This window comes from Gopherus evgoodei, chromosome 2 (assembly GCF_007399415.2).
Source record: "Gopherus evgoodei ecotype Sinaloan lineage chromosome 2, rGopEvg1_v1.p, whole genome shotgun sequence".
NCBI classification, from domain to species: Eukaryota; Metazoa; Chordata; order Testudines; family Testudinidae; genus Gopherus; species Gopherus evgoodei.
In genome coordinates this window covers 299,146,593-299,165,048 of record NC_044323.1, presented here as the reverse complement: position 1 = coordinate 299,165,048, position 18,456 = coordinate 299,146,593, and the positions used below count along the sequence as shown (strand labels likewise).

Sequence of the window (18,456 nt, the reverse complement as noted above, 5' to 3'; positions counted from 1 at the left end):
ATTGATGGGGTCACCATACCCATATGCTTCTCTGCGCGGGCAGTAAGACCAGTACTGGAGTTCCCAATGTTAGATGCTTAGGGAGGCAACGGAGAGACCAGGTCCTTCTCATATTCCAACAGCACTGGCTATACACCTGACTGAATAGGACTCCCCAGAATACTGTGCCCCCTCTCAATATCTTCTGAGGATTATAGAATCATAGAAGATTAGGGTTGGAAGAGACCTCGGGAGGTATCTAGTCCAACCCCTGCTCAAAGCAGGACCAACCCCAACTAAATCATCCCAGCCAGGGATTTGTCAAGCCGGGCCTTAAAAACCTCTAAGGATGGAGACAAGTATCAGAGGGGTAGCCGTGTTAGTCTGGATCTGTAAAAGCAGCAAAGAGTCCTCTGGCACCTTATAGATTAACAGACGTTTTGGAGCATGAGCTTTCGTGGGTGAATACCCACTTCATCAGATAGAGGATGGAGATTCCACCACCACCCTTGGTAACCCATTCCAGCACTTCACCACCCTCCCAGTTAAATATTTTTTCCTAATATCCAACCTAGACCCCCTCCCCACACTGCAACTTGAGACCATTACTCCTTGTTCTGTCATCTGCCACCACTGAAAACAGCCTAGCTCCATGCTCTATGGAACCCCCTTGAGCTATTAATTTTTGAGTCTTTGGGTAGCGGTTCTTCAAATTCTTTTTTTTTTTTTTTTTTTTTTTTTTTGGCCTTCCTAAATATATTTTTACACTTCATTTGCCAGAGTTTAGGCTCCTTTCTATTTTCTTCACTAGGATTTAACTTCCAGTTTTTAAAGGATGCTTTTTTGTCTCTCACTATTTTTTTTTCACTTTGTTGTTTAGCCCTGGCTGCACTTTTTTGGTTCTTTTAATTTGGGTATACCTTTAAGTTGACCTCTATTATGGTGTATTTAAAAAGCTTCCATGCAGCTTGCAGGGATTTCACTTTTGGCACTGTACCTCTTAATTTCTGTTTAACTAACTTCCTTGTTTTTGTGTGGTCCCCCCTATGCCTTGGTTCAAGCCTTTAGGTCAGATTCAAAGCTTTGGTAGAGCAGTCCTCCAGGTGATGCTCTCCTTACCTATCTCTTAGGAAGGATACTGCTTGCTAGTGATGAAGAGCGGAATCTGTACATATAATCACTTGAAAAAGAAAGTAGTTATTTACCCTACAGAACTTGTAGTTCTTTAAGTCTATTGTCCACACAGATTCCATGATCTGCTTTCTGTCTTTGCTAACAGAAGTCCTGACCCTAGGGATCCTTACTGGCAAGGGAGCTAAGAGGTGGTTGAGGCCACCGTAGCTGTGAGGGGTTGCAACAGTGCCAAGGGTATAGGCATGGCCCCGACAGACACTGCTATTCAAAAGAATCCGATCTTACATGCATGGGGCACATGAGCACCAAAATCAGAATCCCATGCGGAGAACACATCTCAAGCTACAGTTAATGTAGGGTAAGTAACCATTCTTTATGTGAGAAAAGGATTGTTGATAGGCACTCATGCATGGCAGTGATGCAGACTGTTTAATTACAGGGGTGAGATAAATCGTCCTATCAGGTTCATTCACGCAAAGAGTAAAACAATGTCAACGGGACAGCCCCTGAAGTTAAGAAAACTACACAGGGTTAGCAGTCCTATGATGTCAGAGGTGCAGATTGCCCTTTCTTTGGTCCCACTTCTCTTAGATGAAGGGTTATCTTCCCAGCCCTAGTACCCATTGTTGGTGCTGCTGAGATTGGAGTTTGGAGGGTAGTTCGCAACCATTAATTTATGTATTTACAGTCACAATGGTGTTTGTGTTTGTTTCCAATAAGATTGCTTCTTTGGACAGCTTGGTTACCATTCTGCACTCCTGGGACATCAGCCTGACCGAGTTGATGCTACAGAAGATGGAGGCAGAACAGCAAAGAAGAGTCTTGTTGGAAAAGAAGCAGGAAGAAGCTGAGACTCACCGGTGAGACCTGCATCCCAGCCCTAGCCAGGAAAGGGAAGATAGTTAGATATAGCAGTCACAAACACTGTCACACTGAAAGGGATTTTTACCTTTTGAATGGGTTACAGTTTGAGAACTTGGCTTTATGAGCAGAGCCAGCTCTAGAGCTTTTGCCACTCCAAGCAGCAAAAAGAAAAAAAAAAAGTCATGACCGCGATCAGCTCTACCACCGCCACTTCAATCTTCAGTGGCAATTCGGCAGCTGGTCCTTTGCTCCGAGAGGTACTGAGGGACCCGCCGAAGAGCCGGACGTGCCGCCCCTCTCCGTTGGCCACCCCAAGCACCTGCTTGCTGGGTTGGTGCCTGCAGCCAGCCCTGTTTATGAGACAAAATGCAAAATAAGCTAAGAAAGAAGCAGAATAGTAAGATAAACAGGGATAAAAGAAGGAACCTCAAGTTTATGTCCCAGGTGTTGCCCAAGAGTTTGTCCCATTGCAGGGGGTGATGTCATTTGGTTCCTTTTCCTCACCTTGTCTGATCAGGACATCTTTTAGAGTCAGGGAAGGTGGGGGTGTCCAGAAACTGCAGTGCTGCCATGCCCCTCCCCACTGAGAGGGACTCAGAGACTGAACTGTGTTATTCTTTCCCATAGAATGAGCGAGGAGGTGGAGCAGCTGGCTAAAGCACAGGAGAGATGTAACAAGGAGGTCAGGCCTGCTCTTTTTAGAAACTATGAAACAGCCCCCAGGGTATCATTGTTTCCCCATTTCCAGCCCTTCCCTGTAGTGGCCATACTTCTTCTCATTCTTCAGTTCCCAACTTTCCTGCTCAGCTGATCCCTGGAGGGATTGAGTTGGAATTGGTATGTGTTTAGTTGCTGATCTCTGGACTTACAGTTATCAGCCCTTCTAGTCTTACAGAGAGGGGCAGCACTTGCTAATTGGTGTCATTTGTGCAAGACTGGTTTGTACTTGCATAGAGAAAACGCAATTCCATCTGCTCTCTCTCCAAGAGAAAGTTGATGGGATATGTTCTGTACTCCTCACAGTGCATGCCTGGGACAGATATTCATGCTGCTCAGTTGCAGTGGCATAGAGACTGCCAGCCAGCCTGCCCTAGCTGCTGGTCAGGCCCCTTTGACCTTTTTATAGTCAGCCAACTGGTCCCAACATCTGATCCAGACCAGGGGTTTACTGTCCATCCTGAGAACAGTAGGGTAGAATTTATCCCCTCTGTGTGACAGGAAAGTTGCAGCCCCATATAGAGCCTAGGGACATGGAATTTAAGCCTTACTGGTGTGTCAAAGGGTTCTGCTTTCCTCTCCACCTAAGACAAAGTTGTGTTGGGGGCCACCTTCATCTTTCCCATCTGTTTCTTCCTCCTTCCTCCCATGCAGCTGCAGCAGGCCTACTATGAACTGAACAGGAGAATCATGGAGCATGATAAGTGTCAGAGAAAGCAGATGGTCAATGCAGAGCTGACCCTGCAGGTGAGGCTCCCAGGCCCTTCTGCCCCTTTCAGCCTGAGGGGAACGGACTCCACAGAGGTTCCAAGCTGCCTTTGCTCCATTGGACCTGAGAGGCAGCTAGGGGCTCTCTGCCAAATCCTTTCAGAATATTTGGGGTAGGAGGTCTCATTGGAAGGTGGGGCTCATAAAATATTAGGCCAGAAGGGACCGTTATGATCATCTAGTCTGACCTGCTTAACACAGGCCATAGGAGTTCCCTGAATGAATTCCTATTTATGCTAGAGCATATCTTTTAGAAAATATCCAAACTTTGTTAGAACGTCCAGTGATGGAGATATCACAGTTCCAGGGTTAGCGGCACCTCTGGCTTGGTCTGCTCAAAGGCACCGCTTTAAGTCTCAGGCCTCCAGCCACCACCTCTCTATGGGCAGGGACCCATGTCCCTCTCCCTCCAGACTAGGTATTTAGGCTTGCAGTCCTCCTTCCAATTTGCTGTGCTTATCCCAGCAGGTCTGCAGTTCTGCTCTCTCCCAGTGGCTATGATGGTTGTTTCACAAAGCAGAATATATAGAGTATATTTAGGACAAAAGCATTACAGAGTACATATAATTTAAAAAATTGTCTACATGCATGCTAAACTTACCAGGTGACACTCATCATCCACATGGAGACCCTGGTAGGTGTCCCTGCCTGCAGGTATATGGGATCTTGGGGAGCAATTACCACACAGGTGGGGTGCAAAATAAACTTTATTAAGAAAATGCAAAAAACAGGGAAAATTTAATAGTGAGGGGTATGGGGTTTGTTAAGGTAGGTAATTGGGGAGGGAGTTCTTTTAGTATAGTATAGGGGGTTTCAATAGTGGGGTACAATACAGTGGGGTACAATACAGTTGGTAACCAACTAAAACTGAAGTATAAATGTAACAGGTAGCTAACAATTTCTAGGTAAAGGGTGTGTCACAGCAGCATATAACCAACTAACAGTTATGGGTAAAATGTGTTAAATAACCAACAACTCTAGGTAAAAATGTGTCACAGTGGTGTAAATATAAAATGTGAGGTGTGTGAGAGAGAAAAAGGGTAACCAATGGGGTTTTATGCTAGACTTCAGTAATACAATTGAGGTTTGGCAGCAGTAGGAGCGGGGTGAACACGTGGGGGAAGGGATTAAAAGAGAGAGAGAGAGAGAGAAAGGCAGTGGTAGAGGAATGAGGTTAGGGGATGGGGGAAGAGGAGCACGTGGTGGAGCAGAAACCAAAAATAGAGGCGCTACAGAGGGAGATTTAAACTCAGGGAGACACAGAGAGCAGACAGGCTGCAAGTTTAAACAGCAGAGAGACTGCAATGAGTGACTGGGGAGCTCGGGGGGGGGGGGGGGGGTGGGGCAGTGGGAAGACAAATTCAAATAGTAAAAACCTCATCTATCCCCTAACTTAATCAAACTTATATAAAATGACAAGCAGCTACAGAATACAACCAGGCAATGATTTTCTAAACTTATTTTAACCAACAATTAGGCAACACAACAAATATCACAGAAACTTACAAGCTCTACAATCTTAACAAACTATGACTTATTAAATTAAAAAAAAAAACAAGACCTATGGTGCACCTTATGCTATGGGGAGGTTACAGAGGGCAGAGTGGTATGTATCCAGGACTCAGCTCCCAAGGAAGCCAAGGGATGGTGGCTACAGTGGTGGATACAGCTGAAAGCAGACAGCCCCAAGGCAAAGCCCACAGGAGCAGAGCTTAGCAGTGGCAAAGAGCCCTGTAGTTTAAGAGAGGTTTTAAGACACAGACCAAGGTTTAGCTTGAGTCTGTGTGCTGGGGAAACAGAGCCAGCAGCTAAAATAATAAAATAAAAGTATAGAAAGTTTTACAGAGGGATTCTTACCAGTCCCCAAGGCAGCAGCAAAGGCAGAAGCAGCAGCAACATCAGAAGAGGCAAGGAGGGTTCGCTACAGTCTCAATAATCAGGAGATCTCTCAGGTAGCAATTCGTTCTTCGTGGGGGGGGTTTCAAAAACGGGGGTACGCTCCAAAATAAAACGAGAGCGGAGAAAGACCCCCCAGAACCCCTGGCTGATCAGACCAGGCAGCAATGCAGGAACCTTTCTGAGGTGTGTTTCAAAAATGTTTGGTTTTAAAGGCAAACTTGGGCAGTTTCCCACCAGTAATCCTGATAGGCTCCCTCTGTCACAGGGGAGGGGGCACAGGGGAAAAACTGAAGGTAAGCCCAGAGACATGCCTGGACATAGTCCTGTGCAATAGGTGACTCAAGAGCACATGAGACTATGACTCATGCCCAGGATCTTAAAACCACAATAGGCCTTGCAGCTCTGGACATTGCCTACCCTACACCAAGCCCAGGTTCAACGAGGTGATAACAGGACTAACCCTTTGAAAAGGGCAGTGGTCCCACTTAGCATGCAGCACAAGTGGCCATCCCTTTGAGAAGGGCAATGGCTCTTGTTAAACAACTTAAGGGGCCCTCCCTTTGAGAAGGGCAGTGGCCCTGGTAAACAACTTAACAGCCAGGGAAGGGCGGCCACAGGAGAACAGAAAACAAAATGGAGTCTGGGGAAACAAAATGGAATAGGGGAATAGCTGTAACGGACAGTAGGTTTCCAGTTCTTCAAACCCAACAGCAGGGTTTTTCCCTCTCACTTAGTCTTCTGTTAATTTGAGGATCAAATGAGGGTCATTCAATCAGTTTAGGCTGAGCCTTTGTACCAAAAGCCCTGTCTTTGTCATCTGGATCCTTGAACATGGTCTGAATCAGTATGTGAAATGCCCCCCCCCCCCCCACATGAGTGGTAATTATCTGGAGTTGTTTGCCTGTCCTGGGATTTGCAGGACACACACACTCTCTCTCTCACTCTCTCTCTCTCTCTCTCTCTCTCTAGTTACTGGAGTTAGCTCTATAATCCTTTCCCATGGAGCTAGATTACAATCCTATCTGAAAATGATACATAACATTTATAGATACAAAAGCTTTGGGATATTTACTGTAGTCCTTGTCAAGCTGTCCTGCAGTGGCTCAAGAGCCTGACTACCAACCTCAAGGCAGACTGTTAAAAAAACAGGCACAAACCCCAAACTGGTTGAGAGTTCTATGCTTAGATTTCACCAACCAGTTATCAAGTGTATACTCCCTAGGCACTATAAAATTCTTAATATGAAGTCACAGACAGTCTCCTGAGGTGCTCCCTGTCTCGCCACCCAGGGAAGCTTGCCATTGTGATAGAAGGCCCTTACACCACGAATAACAGCAATGTTCCGGTTATGCCCAGTCCTGAACTGCATGTTAGAGCTCACACCAAAGACAATGCTTGCAGCCAATCCTGTACTAAACTACCTAAAGATTTACTAAATAGGAAAAGGAGACAAGAGCTTTTTACAAGGTTGAAGCAGATAATGACTTACCATCTTAACTTTCAAAAAGTAATAGTAGCTTCTATAATAAGCAAGGTCTGTATGACCTTTAGGGCTAACCCAGGATAAGCACTGGGGATCTTTTGTTTATTCTAGTAATCCTTGTTCCCCCCGAGTCCAAGCAATATAAAGATACAGTTCCTGCTTTTTCCGGGGTTTTATTCACTGCTTCACTTCTGCTTTGAGCTGCCAACTCAGCTGATGGGAGCAATTCACTTGCAAGATTCATCTTCTCAGAGGTGGGAAGAGTAAACAACAAAGTCTTTCTTTTGTCCTCTTTAATCTTCCAGGCTGGTCTGTGGGGTGTCAGTGGGCCTTCCTTATTGGGCAGGCCATAACACCTTTTGTTGGAGACCAGCATTTCACACTAATTAATGTCTCGCTCCTGTCTGGTAATTTACAAAGGCTTACAATGCAATGTAAATATTACCTTACAATATGGGACACAGATGTTTTAAGTGAGATTAATGCATACAGCAGCTCACAAGCATTCAATAAACTCTGAACACATTCTTATAATTGTAATATCTGTTTTAACAATATTAACACACAAGTGAGCCAGACTGATTTTTAGCTCTATGTTTGTCAGTGTTCAACTGAGGCATGGATATCTTGGCCTGAACTGGCACCAGATCTGCCAGTATCACACCCATAGTACCTGTTATAATCTTTTGAAGGTTCTACACATCCGAGATCACACATCCGACACTGGAGAATTCACCACAATGCTTGATAAATTATTCCAATGGTTAATTACTCCATTGTTAAAATTTTGAGCCTTGTTTCTAGTCTGAATTTGTCTAATTTAATCTTGAAATCATCAGATCTTTGTTTGCTAGACAGAAGAACCCTTAAAATCATAGAAGATTAGGGTTGGAAGAGACCTCAGGAGGTCATCTAGTCCAACCCTCTGCTCAAAGCAGGACCAACTGCAACTAAATTATCCCAGCCAGGGTTTTGTCAAGCCAGGCCTTAAAAACCTCTAAGGATAGAGATTCCATCACCTCCCTAGTTAACCCATTCCAGTGCTTCACCACTCTCCTAGTGAAATAGTTTTTCCTAGTATCCAACCTAGACCTCCTCCACTGCAACTTGAGACCATTGCTCCTTGTTCTGTCATCTGCTACCACTGATAACAGCCTAGCTCCATCCTCTATGTAAACCCCCTTCAGTTAGTTGAAGGCTGCTATCAAATCTGTCCTCACTCTTCTTCTCTTCTGCAGACTAATTAAGCCCGGTTCCCTCAGCCTCTCCTCATATGTCATGTGTCCCAGCCCCCTAATCATTTTCGTTGCCTCTGCTGGACTCTCCAATTTGTCCACATCCGTTCTGTAGTGGGGCCCGCAAAACTGGATGCAGTACTCCAGATGTGGCCTCACCAGTGCCGAATAGAGGGGAAAAGACGGTTACTCACCTTTGTAACTGTTGTTCTTCGAGATGTGTTGCTCATATCCATTCCAGTTAGGTGTACGCGCCGCGCGTGCACATTCGTCGGAAAACTTTTACCCTAGCAACTCAGTGGGCCGGCAGGTCGCCCCCTAGAGTGGCGCCACCATGGCGCTCCATATATACTCCTGCCGGCCCACCCGCTCCTCAGTTCCTTCTTGCCGGCTACTCCGACAGTGGGGAAGGAGGGCGGGTGTGGAATGGATATGAGCAACACATCTCGAAGAACAACAGTTACAAAGGTGAGTAACCGTCTTTTCTTCTTCTAGTGATTGCTCATATCCATTCCAGTTAGGTGAATCCCAAGCCTTACAAAGGCGGTGGGGTCGGAGTGAAATGTGGCAGAATAAAACTGCTGAGCCAGAGGCTACAGCCTCTCTTGACTGCTGAACCAGGGCATACTGCGAAGCAAAGGTATGGACCGAGGACCAATGGAGCTTCGCGACAGATCTCGTGGGTAGAAACACGAGCCAGCAAGGCGGCAGATGAAGCCTGAGCCCTGGTAGAATGCACGTTGATGTGGCTTGGGGAAATATGAGCCAAATCATAACAAGTGGGGATGTCCGCCATCACCCCAGATGAGATCCTCTGAGAGGAGAACAAGCAAGCCCTCCCTTTGGCCCGCTACCGGGATAGAGCTGGGGCACCTTAGGAAATGGTTCTGTCAGCACAATATAATGCGAGCACTCCACAGATGTTCAAGGAGTGCAACGGTTGTGCCCATTGTGTTGAACTGTGGGTAACATGAAAAGCTAAAACCACCTTAGGGAGGAAAGCCGGGTGCGGTCATAACTGCACCTTGTCTTTGTGAAACCTAGTGTACGGCGGAACCCCCGTAAGAGCTCTGATCTCAGAGACCCGTCTGGCCAAGACTAGGTTGAGGTCCCAGGTCGGGGCTGGGCGGCGCACCCGAGGGTGCAAGCGCTCCAAGCCCTTGAGGGACCTCGAACCCAAGAGCGTGAGAACACTGAACGTCCATCTCAGCCTGCTGGAAGGTAGAGATGGCTGCTGAGTGTATCCTCAGCGCTGATACCGCCAGGTCCTGCCGCTGAAGGCCAGAGACAGGCCAAATAGAGGGGATCGAGACCTCAGCAGGAGCAAGATCGAGCGAATTGCAGCTGTAAAAGAAACGCTTCCACCTGGCCCGGTACGTCGACCAGGTGGAAGGCTGCCTGTCACCCCGACTCAGGAACGCAGCAGCCACCGTGAGGTGAAGAGGCTGCAGGTCCGAGTGACGAAGCCTGTCGTTGCCCTGAGTGATGAGGTCTGGGCTGACAGGCCGAGCAACGTGGTATGTCAGTGCTGCCTGGACCACTCTGGAGTGATCATGATGATGCGCGCTCTGCCCCTGCGGAGTTTTAGCAGGACCTAATGAACCAGTGGGAACAGTGGGAAGGCATAATGCAGTTGGCCTTTCCACGGCATCAGGAATGCGTCCAAGATCGATTCCGAGGAGAGATCTTGGAAGGAGGAGAACACCTGGCATTTCCTGCCCTCGCGGTGAGCGAACAGGTCTGTGTGAGGAAACATCTCCACTTCCGGAAAGCGGGACGCCTCACATGGGGCAGAGTGATCACTCGTAAGGCAGGAAAGACCTGCTGAGGCAAAGAGTTAAGACGTTCCAAACGCCTGGGAGAAAGGACGTCGCCAGCTCCATTGAGTGGGCCATGCAAAAGACCCGGAAATGGATGGCCTCCTGACAAAAAAGGGGGGAAGGACTATGTCCCCCCTGAATACTTATGAAGCACCTGGTCGTTGTGTTGGCTGTAAACACTGAGATACAACGGCCTCGCAGCTGCCGCTGGAACCCCTGGCATGCCAGGCGGGCTACTCTCATTTTTGGGGCATTGATGAGGAATGCCAGCTCCCTAGAAGACCAAAGGCCTTAAGCTCAGAGGTGACCATGAGCACTCGAGCAGAGAGATGAGGCGTCCGCCGTCAGGGGCAGTGAGCCGGACTTGGAGAGGACGGAGGCGGAGCTTGGCGTGTTTGGTTACAAACTGGTGGGCAACCATGGACCCAGGAGACTGAGACAAGAACGAGCTGAGGTCGTTGGGAAAGCCTTCAGACCTCAGATGATTGTTGCCATCGCCTAAAATCGCAGTTGCGATACGCAGGCTCCGGCTAGGTAGGAGACCAGGATAGCCCCTAGGGAGCCCAACCTCTGCGTGGGGACCAGAGTGGATTGCTCTATAATAAACAGCAGGCCTTGACCTGTGAATAAGACCGTGGCGATGCCCACGCGCTGAGTGGTTTGCGTCTCATAGTCTCCTCGGATAAGCGAATCGTCCAGATACGGAAAAACGCATATCCGACATCAGCGACGGTAGGCGGCGACTATGGCCGTAAACCGGGAGTATTGACTGTCGGCTATAGAGCGGAGGCATCTCCCGTGCGGAGGGAAGATGGCATTGCGAAAGTACGCGTCCTTCATATCCAGGGCGGCACAGTAGCCCCCAGGAGGCAAGGATGGAATAATGGTTCCCAGGGATACCATGCAGAACTCCAACCTTATCCTAACCCGGTTGAGTCCGTGCAGGACCAAGAAGGTCTGAGACCTGTGTTCGAGTGGGGGACTAGGGCATAACGGGGGTAAAACCCCTTACCCCTTTCGTCCGCTGAAGGGGGACAGGGCTGGAGCAAATTAAAGGTGGTACCTATGCTCCATCGTGCGCAGGACCCAGCGATCTGAAAGTAACTGGGGCCATGCCAGGAGAAAGCGGGATCGGGATCCCGTCCTGCAACTGGTACACCGCCCTCAGGTGAACCTTGGAAGGTCCGTCTTTGGTCCCAGTGGTAATTGCGAGGGACCTTGACTTTGGCTCTTTAGGGGTCCTGACGTTCGTCTGCGACCACCTTGGCCCTGCCGTTTGCCAGAGTTCTGCCTCTGGCTAGGCACAGAGTATGGCGTCTGGGGCCAGAAAGGCCTGCGTTTGGTCGCTGGCGTATACATGCTGAGACGCATTAGGACCCTATTGCCCATCAGACTACGCAGTCTGGGGCTGTCTCTGCCGCGAAGATGCCTTTACCAACAAAGGGTAAATCCTGAATGGCATACCGCAGCTCCGGCCGGAGGTTTAAAACCTGAAGCCATGAAATGCACCTCACGGCGACACTCAAGGCCAGAGTGCTGGCCGCAGAGTCTGCTGCGTCCAACGAGGCCTGGAGGGACGCTCTGGGAACCTTCTTTCCCCCGTCCTCCAAGACGGCAGCGAACTCCAGGTGGAAGTTTGAGGGAGAAACTCCTTCACTCAGGTGCTATAATTATCGCAGCTAAGCAAGGCTTGTTGCTTTGCTACCCCGAGCTGCAGGGCCCCTGCAGAGTACACCTGGCGGCCAAGCCTGTTCATTCGCCAAGCCTCTTTCTGCTTCGGGCTGGCGCCCGCTGGCCATCATATCAGGATCGTGGTCCTGAGCATAAAATCTGCGCATATGGGATGACACGGATGCGTGTCCGGACGGCCATGGAGGTACTAAAAGAAGGCACAGGCAGAGTCTCTGACTCACTCGGACCTTGCCCAACTCGGCACCGGGGACCGGCATCGGGAGGCGTATCGGTACCTGGAACGAGATCCAGACCCGCAACCAGAACGGTGTCGGGAGGTCGACTGAGATCTCGAGGCTCGGAGAAGGGCTACAGGAGTCAAGGTACCTGCCCCGGTGCCAGGAGTCGGAACGGTGCCGATAGCGAGTCGGCGAACGGGATACCGACCGGTGCAGCGAGTGTGACCAGTACCGAGGAAAACAGCACCGGGACTGCCAGTGGTGTCCGGCGTGCCGACAGGACTTGGAGTGTCTGCGGGACCGTGATCATGAACGGTGCCGCTCTGCTGTGCTGACAGGGGACAGTCCCCTGAAGAGACTGTATTACCCGTACCGGCGGTGCCGGGGTCAGGCAGCACTGACTCTGTCATGGCACTGAGAGCCCTCGCCGTTGGTAACATCTCCGGCGTGAAGGGAACAGCAGGCTCAACCACAGTGCATACTGGGGAGCTGTCAGGCACCGGATTCGACGGCCCTCGTGGGACCGGGATCCACGGTACCGAGGTCATCAGAGCTTCGGTAGGTGTCGGTGCCGGGCGATCCGAGTTAGATAAGCTGACTGGCTGCGGTGCCGTCAGCACGGAAGCAGCGGGAGTAATACGCTCAACCACGGCGCGTGCCGGGGAGCCGTCGGGCACCGGATTCGATAGCCCTTGTGGGACTGGAATCGACGGTGCCGATGTTGTCGGTGCCTCAGAGGCGTCGGTGCCGGGCAATCCGACTTAGACTAGCCCTCTGGCTGCGGTGCCGTTGGCATGGAAGCAGCCAGAGCAGTAGCTCAACCACGGCGCGTGCCGGGGAGCCGTCAGGCACCGGATTCTGTGGCCCTTGCGGGACCGGGATCGACGGTGCCGACGTCATCGGTGCCGCAGCAGGTGTCGGTGCCGGGCAATCTGACTTAGACTAGCCCTCTGGCTGCGGTGCCGTTGGCACGGAAGCGGCCGGAGCAGTAGCTCAACCACGGCGCGTGCCGGGGAGCCGTCAGGCACCGGATTCTACGGCCCTTGCGGGACCGGGGATCGACGGTGCCGACGTCATCGGTGCCGCAGCAGGTGTCGGTGCCGGGCGATCCGACGTAGACGAGCTCTCTGGCTGCGGTGCCGTTGGCGCGGAAGCAGCAGGAGCAGTAGCTCAACCACGGCGCGTGCCGGGGAGCCGTCAGGCACCGGATTCTACGGCCCTTGTGGGACCGGGATCAACGGTGTCGACGTCATCGGTGCCGTAGCAGGTGTCGGCGCCGGGCGATCCGACTTAGACGAGCTCTCTGGCTGCGGTGCCGCTGGCACGGAAGCAGCAGGAGCAGTAGCTCAACCACGGCGCGCGCCGGGGAGCCGTCAGGCACCGGATTCTACGGCCCTCGTGGGACCGGGATCGACGGTGCCGACGTCGTTGGTGCCGGGCGAACCATCTTAGACGAGCTCTCTAGCTGCGGTGCAGTCGGCACAGAAGCAGCAGGAGCAGTAAGCTCTACCACGGCGTGAGCCGGGGAGCTGCCAGGCACCGGATTCAGTGGTCCTGGGGGACTGGAATCGACGGTGCCGAAGTCATCGGTGCCTCTGCAGGTGTCGGTGCCGGGTAATGCAACTTAGGCGAGCTCTCTGGCTGCGATGCAGGTGGCACGGAAGCAGCGGGAGCAGGGGCTCAACCACGGCGCGTGCCGGGGAGCCGCCAGGCACCAGCAGGAATCGTAGGCTCTCTCGACCTCGGAAGAAGGGAGCGGTGCCGAGTCGACATCGGTGCCGGCGACGGTCGGTGCCGAAAGGCCTTGGTAGTACCGGCGGGGTCCGGTGCCGAGGAGGCGCTTCTGCCCGCCGCTTGAACATCGCTCGGCGCCCAAGGTGGAGGGGTAAGTGAAAGTCCCGCACCTTTTTGTTCTCGGCTTAAAAGCCTTGCAAATGGGGCACTTATCTGTCAAGTGTGATTCCCTGAGGCACTTCAAACAGGAGTCATGTAGATCTCTCTTCGGCCACGGCTTCTGGCAGGCCGGGCCCCTTTTAAAACCCGGTGAGCCATGCATGGCTCCGGCACTGGGCTCATGGAAGGGGCTACTTCCTGAACCCCGCTAACTAAACTAACCATGTTAGCAAAGAAAACACGTATAACCATACAAATATATATATAAAAAGGGTTATAACTGCATAATTATATACGAGAAAACGAGTAGCTAGGGAAGTGGAGGTCAGCTAAGCCGCGCTCCACTGTTCCAACGACCGACACGGGCGGTAAGAAGGAACTGAGGAGCGGGTGGGCCGGCAGGAGTATATATGGAGCGCCATGGTGGCGCCACTCTAGGGGGCGACCTGCCGGCCCACTGAGTTGCTAGGGTAAAAGTTTTCCGACGAATGTGCACGCGCGGCGCGTACACCTAACTGGAATGGATATGAGCAATCACTCGAAGAAGAATAATCACTTCCCTTGATCTGCTGGCAATGCGTCTACTAATGCAGCCCAATATGCCGTTAGCCTTCTTAGCAACAAGGGCACACTGTTGACTCATATCCAGCTTCTTGTCCACTGTAATCCCCAGGTCCTTTTCTGCAGAACTGCTGCCTAGCCAGTCAGTCCCCAGCTTGTAGCAGTGTATGGAATTCTTCTGTCCTAAGTGCGGGACTCTGCACTTGTCCTTGCTGAAGCTCATCAGATTTATTTTGGCCCAATCCTCCAATTTGTCTAGGTCCCTCTATATCCTATCCCTACCCTCCAGCGTATCTACCTCTCCCCCCAGCTTAGTGTCATCTGCAAACTTGCTGAGGGTACAATCCATCCCATCATCCAAATTATTAATGAAGATGTTGAACAAAACTGGCCTCAGGACAGACCCCCATGGCATTCCATTTGATACCAGCTGCCAACTAGACATCAAGCCGTGGATCCCACCTTATTAGTCCATTTATCCAATCTATACTTTTTTAACTTGCTGGCAAGAATACTGTGGGAGACCATATCAAAAGCTTTGCTAAAGTCAAGGTATATCACATCCACCACTTTTCCCATATCCACAGAGCCAGTTATCTCATTATAGACAGCAATCAGGTTGGTCAGGCATGACTTGTCCTTGGTGAATCCATGTTGACTGTTCCTGATTACCTTCTTCTCCTCCAAGTGCTTCAAAATGAATTCCTTGAGGGCCTGCTCCATGGTTTTTCCAGGGACTGAGGTGAAGCTGACTTGTCTGTAGTTCCCCGGATTCTTCTTCTTCACTTTATAAAAGATAGGCAATATATTTGCCTTTCGCCAATTGTCTGGGACCTCCCCAATCACCTTGACTTTTCAAAGATAATGGCCAATGGCCGATATGATTGCAGAGCCAACTCCCTGAGCACCCTCAGATGCAATGCATGTGGCCCCATGGACTTGTGTATGTCCAGCTTTTCTATGTATGTCCACTGAGGGCTGCTCACCTCCACCCCATACTGTGCTGCCCAGTGCAGCAGTCTGAGAGCTGATCTTGACTGTGAAGACTGAGGGAAAAAAAGCATTGAGTACTTCAGCTTTTTCCACATCCTCTGGCACTAAGTTGCCTCCCCCGTTCAGTAAGGGGCCCACACTTTCCCTGACCTTCTTGTTGCTAACATACCTGTAGAAATCCTTCTTGTTACCCTTCACATCTCATCCTAGCTGCAACTCCAATTGTGCTTTGGCCTTCCTGATTACACCCCTGCATGCTTGAGCAATATTTTTATACTCCTCTCTGCTCATCTGTCCAAATTTCCACTTCTTGTAAGCTTCCTTTTTGTGATTAAGCTCACCGAAGATTTCACTGTTAAGCCAAGCTGATCGCCTGCCATATTTGCTATTCTTTCTACACATTGGGATGGTTTGTTCCTGCGCTCTTAATAAGGCTTCTTTGAAATACAGCCAGCTCCCTTTGACTCATTTCTCCCTCATATTAGTCTCCCAGGGGATCCTGCCCATCATAAGAACATAAGAAAGGCCGTACCGGGTCAGGACCAAAGGTCCATCTAGCCCAGTGTCTGTCTACCGACAGTGGCGAATGCCAGGTGCCCCAGAGGAAGTGAAGCCAACAGGCAATGATCAAGTGATCTCTCTCCTGCCATCCATCTCCATCCTCTGACGAACAGAGGCTAGGGACACCATTCTTTACCCTTCCTGGCTAATAGCCATTTATGGACTTAACCACCATGAATTTATCCAGTTCCCTTTTAAACATTGTTATAGTCTCAGCCTTCACAACCTCCTCAGGTAAGGAGTTCCACAAGCTGACTGTGCGCTGCGTGAAGAAGAACTTCCTTTTATTTGTTTTAAACCTGCTACCTATTAATTTCATTTGGTGACCCCTAGTTCTTGTATTATGGGAATAAGTAAATAACTTTTCCTTATCCACTTTCTCCACATCACTCATGATTTTATATACCTCTATCATATCCCCCCTTAGTCTCCTCTTGTCCAAGCTGAAGAGGCCTAGCCTCTTTAATCTTTCCTCATATGGGACCCTCTCAAAACCCTTAATCATTTTAGTTGCCCTTTTCTGAACCTTTTCTAGTGCTAGAATATCTTTTTTGAGGTGAGGAGACCACATCTGTACACAGTATTCGAGATGTGGGTATACCATGGATTTATATAAGGGCAATAAGATATTCTCTGTCTTATTCTCTATCCCCTTTTTAATGATTCCTAACATCCTGTTTGCTTTTTTACTGCCTCTGCCTACTGCGTGGACATCTTCAGAGAACTATCCACGATGACTCCAAGCTCTTTTTCCTGACTTGTTGTAGCTAAATTAGCCCCCATCATATTATATGTATAGTTGGGGTTATTTTTTCCAATGTGCATTACTTTACATTTATCCACATTAAATTTCATTTGCCATTTTGTTGCCCAATCATGTAATTTTTGTGAGATCTTTTTGAAGTTCTTCACAATCTGCGTTGGTCTTAACTATCTTGAGTAGTTTAGTATCATCTGCAAACTTTGCCACCTCACTATTTACCCCTTTCTTCAGATCATTTATGAATAAATTGAATAGGAATGGTCCTAGGACTGACCCCTGGGGAACACCACTAGTTACCCCTCTCCATTCTGAGAATTTACCATTAATTCCTACCCTTTGTTCCCTGTCTTTTAACCAGTTCTCAGTGCATGAAAGGACCTTCCTTTTTATCCCATGACAGCTTAATTTACATAAGAGCCTTTGGTGAGGGACCTTGTCAAAGGCTTTCTGGAAATCTAGGTACACTATGTCCACTGGATCCCCCTTGTCCACATGTTTGACCCCTTCAAAGAACTGTAATAGATTAGTAAGACACGATTTCCCTTTACAGAAACCATGTTGACTATTGCTCAACAGTTAATGTTTTTCTATGTGTCTGACAATTTTATTCTTAACTATTGTTTCGACTAATTTGCCCGGTACAGACGCTAGACTTACCTGTCTGTAATTGCTGGGATCACCTCTAGAGCCCTTTTTAAATATTGGCATTACATTAGCTAACTTCCAGTCATTGGGTACCAAAGCTGATTTAAAGGACAGGTTACAAATCTTAGTTAATAGTTCCGCAACTTCACATTTGAGTTCTTTCAGAACTCTTGGGTGAATGCCATCTGGTCCCGGTGACTTGTTAATGTTGAGTTTATCAATTAATTCCAAAACCTCCTCTAGTGACACTTCAGTCTGTGACAGTTCCTCAGATTTGTCACCTACAAAAGCCAGTTCAGGTTTGGGAATCTCCCTAACATCCTCAGCCGTGAAGACTGAAGCAAAGAATCCATTTAGTTTCTCCGCAATGACTTTATTGTCTTTAAGCGCACCTTTTGTATTTTGATCGTCAAGGGGCCCCACTGGTTGTTTAGCAGGCTTCCTGCTTCTGATGTACTTAAAAAACATTTTGTTATTACCTTCGGAGTTCTTGGCTAGCCGTTCTTCAAACTCCTCTTTGGCTTTTCTTATTACACTCTTGCACTTAAGCTGGCAGTGTTTGTGCTCCTTTCTATTTGCCTTACTAGGATTTGACTTCCACTTTTTAAAGGAAGTCTTTTTATCTCTCACTGCTTCTTTTACATGGTTGTTAAGCCACAATGGCTCTTTTTTAGTCCTTTTACTGTGTTTCTTAATTTGGGATATACATTGAAGTTGGGCCTCTATTATGGTGTCTTTAAAAAGGGCCCATGCAACTTGCAGGGATTTCACTTTAGTCACTATACTTTTTAACTTTTGTTTAACTAACTCCCTCATTTTTGTATAGTTCCCTCTTTTGAAATTAAATGCCACAGTGTTCGGCTGTTGAGGTGTTCTTCCCCCCACAGGGATGTTGAATGCTATTGTATTATGGTCACTATTTCCAAGTGGTCCTGCTATAGTTACCTCTTGGACCAGCTCCTGCGCTCCACTCAGGATTAAATCTAGAGTCGCCTCTCCCCTTGTGGGTTCCCGTACCAGCTGCTCCATGAAGCAGTCATTTAAAGTATCGAGAAATTTTATCTCTGCATTTCATCCTGAAGTGAAATGTTCCCAGTCAATACGGGGATAATTGAAATCCCCCACTATTATTGGGTTCTTAATTTTGATAGCCTCTCTAATTTCCCTTAGCATTTCATCATCATTATTACTGTCCTGGTCAGGTGGTCGATAATAGATTCCCTAATGTTAT

At 49.0% G+C, this 18,456-nt stretch overlaps 1 protein-coding gene across 1 annotated transcript in view; it reads left to right on the top strand.

Annotated features, from left to right (window-relative positions):
• Window positions 1–18,456, top strand: part of IQANK1 (IQ motif and ankyrin repeat containing 1) — a 178,937-nt gene that overhangs the window by 87,791 nt on the left and 72,690 nt on the right. The window contains exons 8-10 of the mRNA XM_030554161.1: window positions 1,834–1,973; window positions 2,605–2,659; window positions 3,349–3,441. Of these exons, the coding sequence (XP_030410021.1) occupies window positions 1,834–1,973; window positions 2,605–2,659; window positions 3,349–3,441 (288 nt within the window). The remainder of the gene's footprint in view (window positions 1–1,833; window positions 1,974–2,604; window positions 2,660–3,348; window positions 3,442–18,456) is intronic.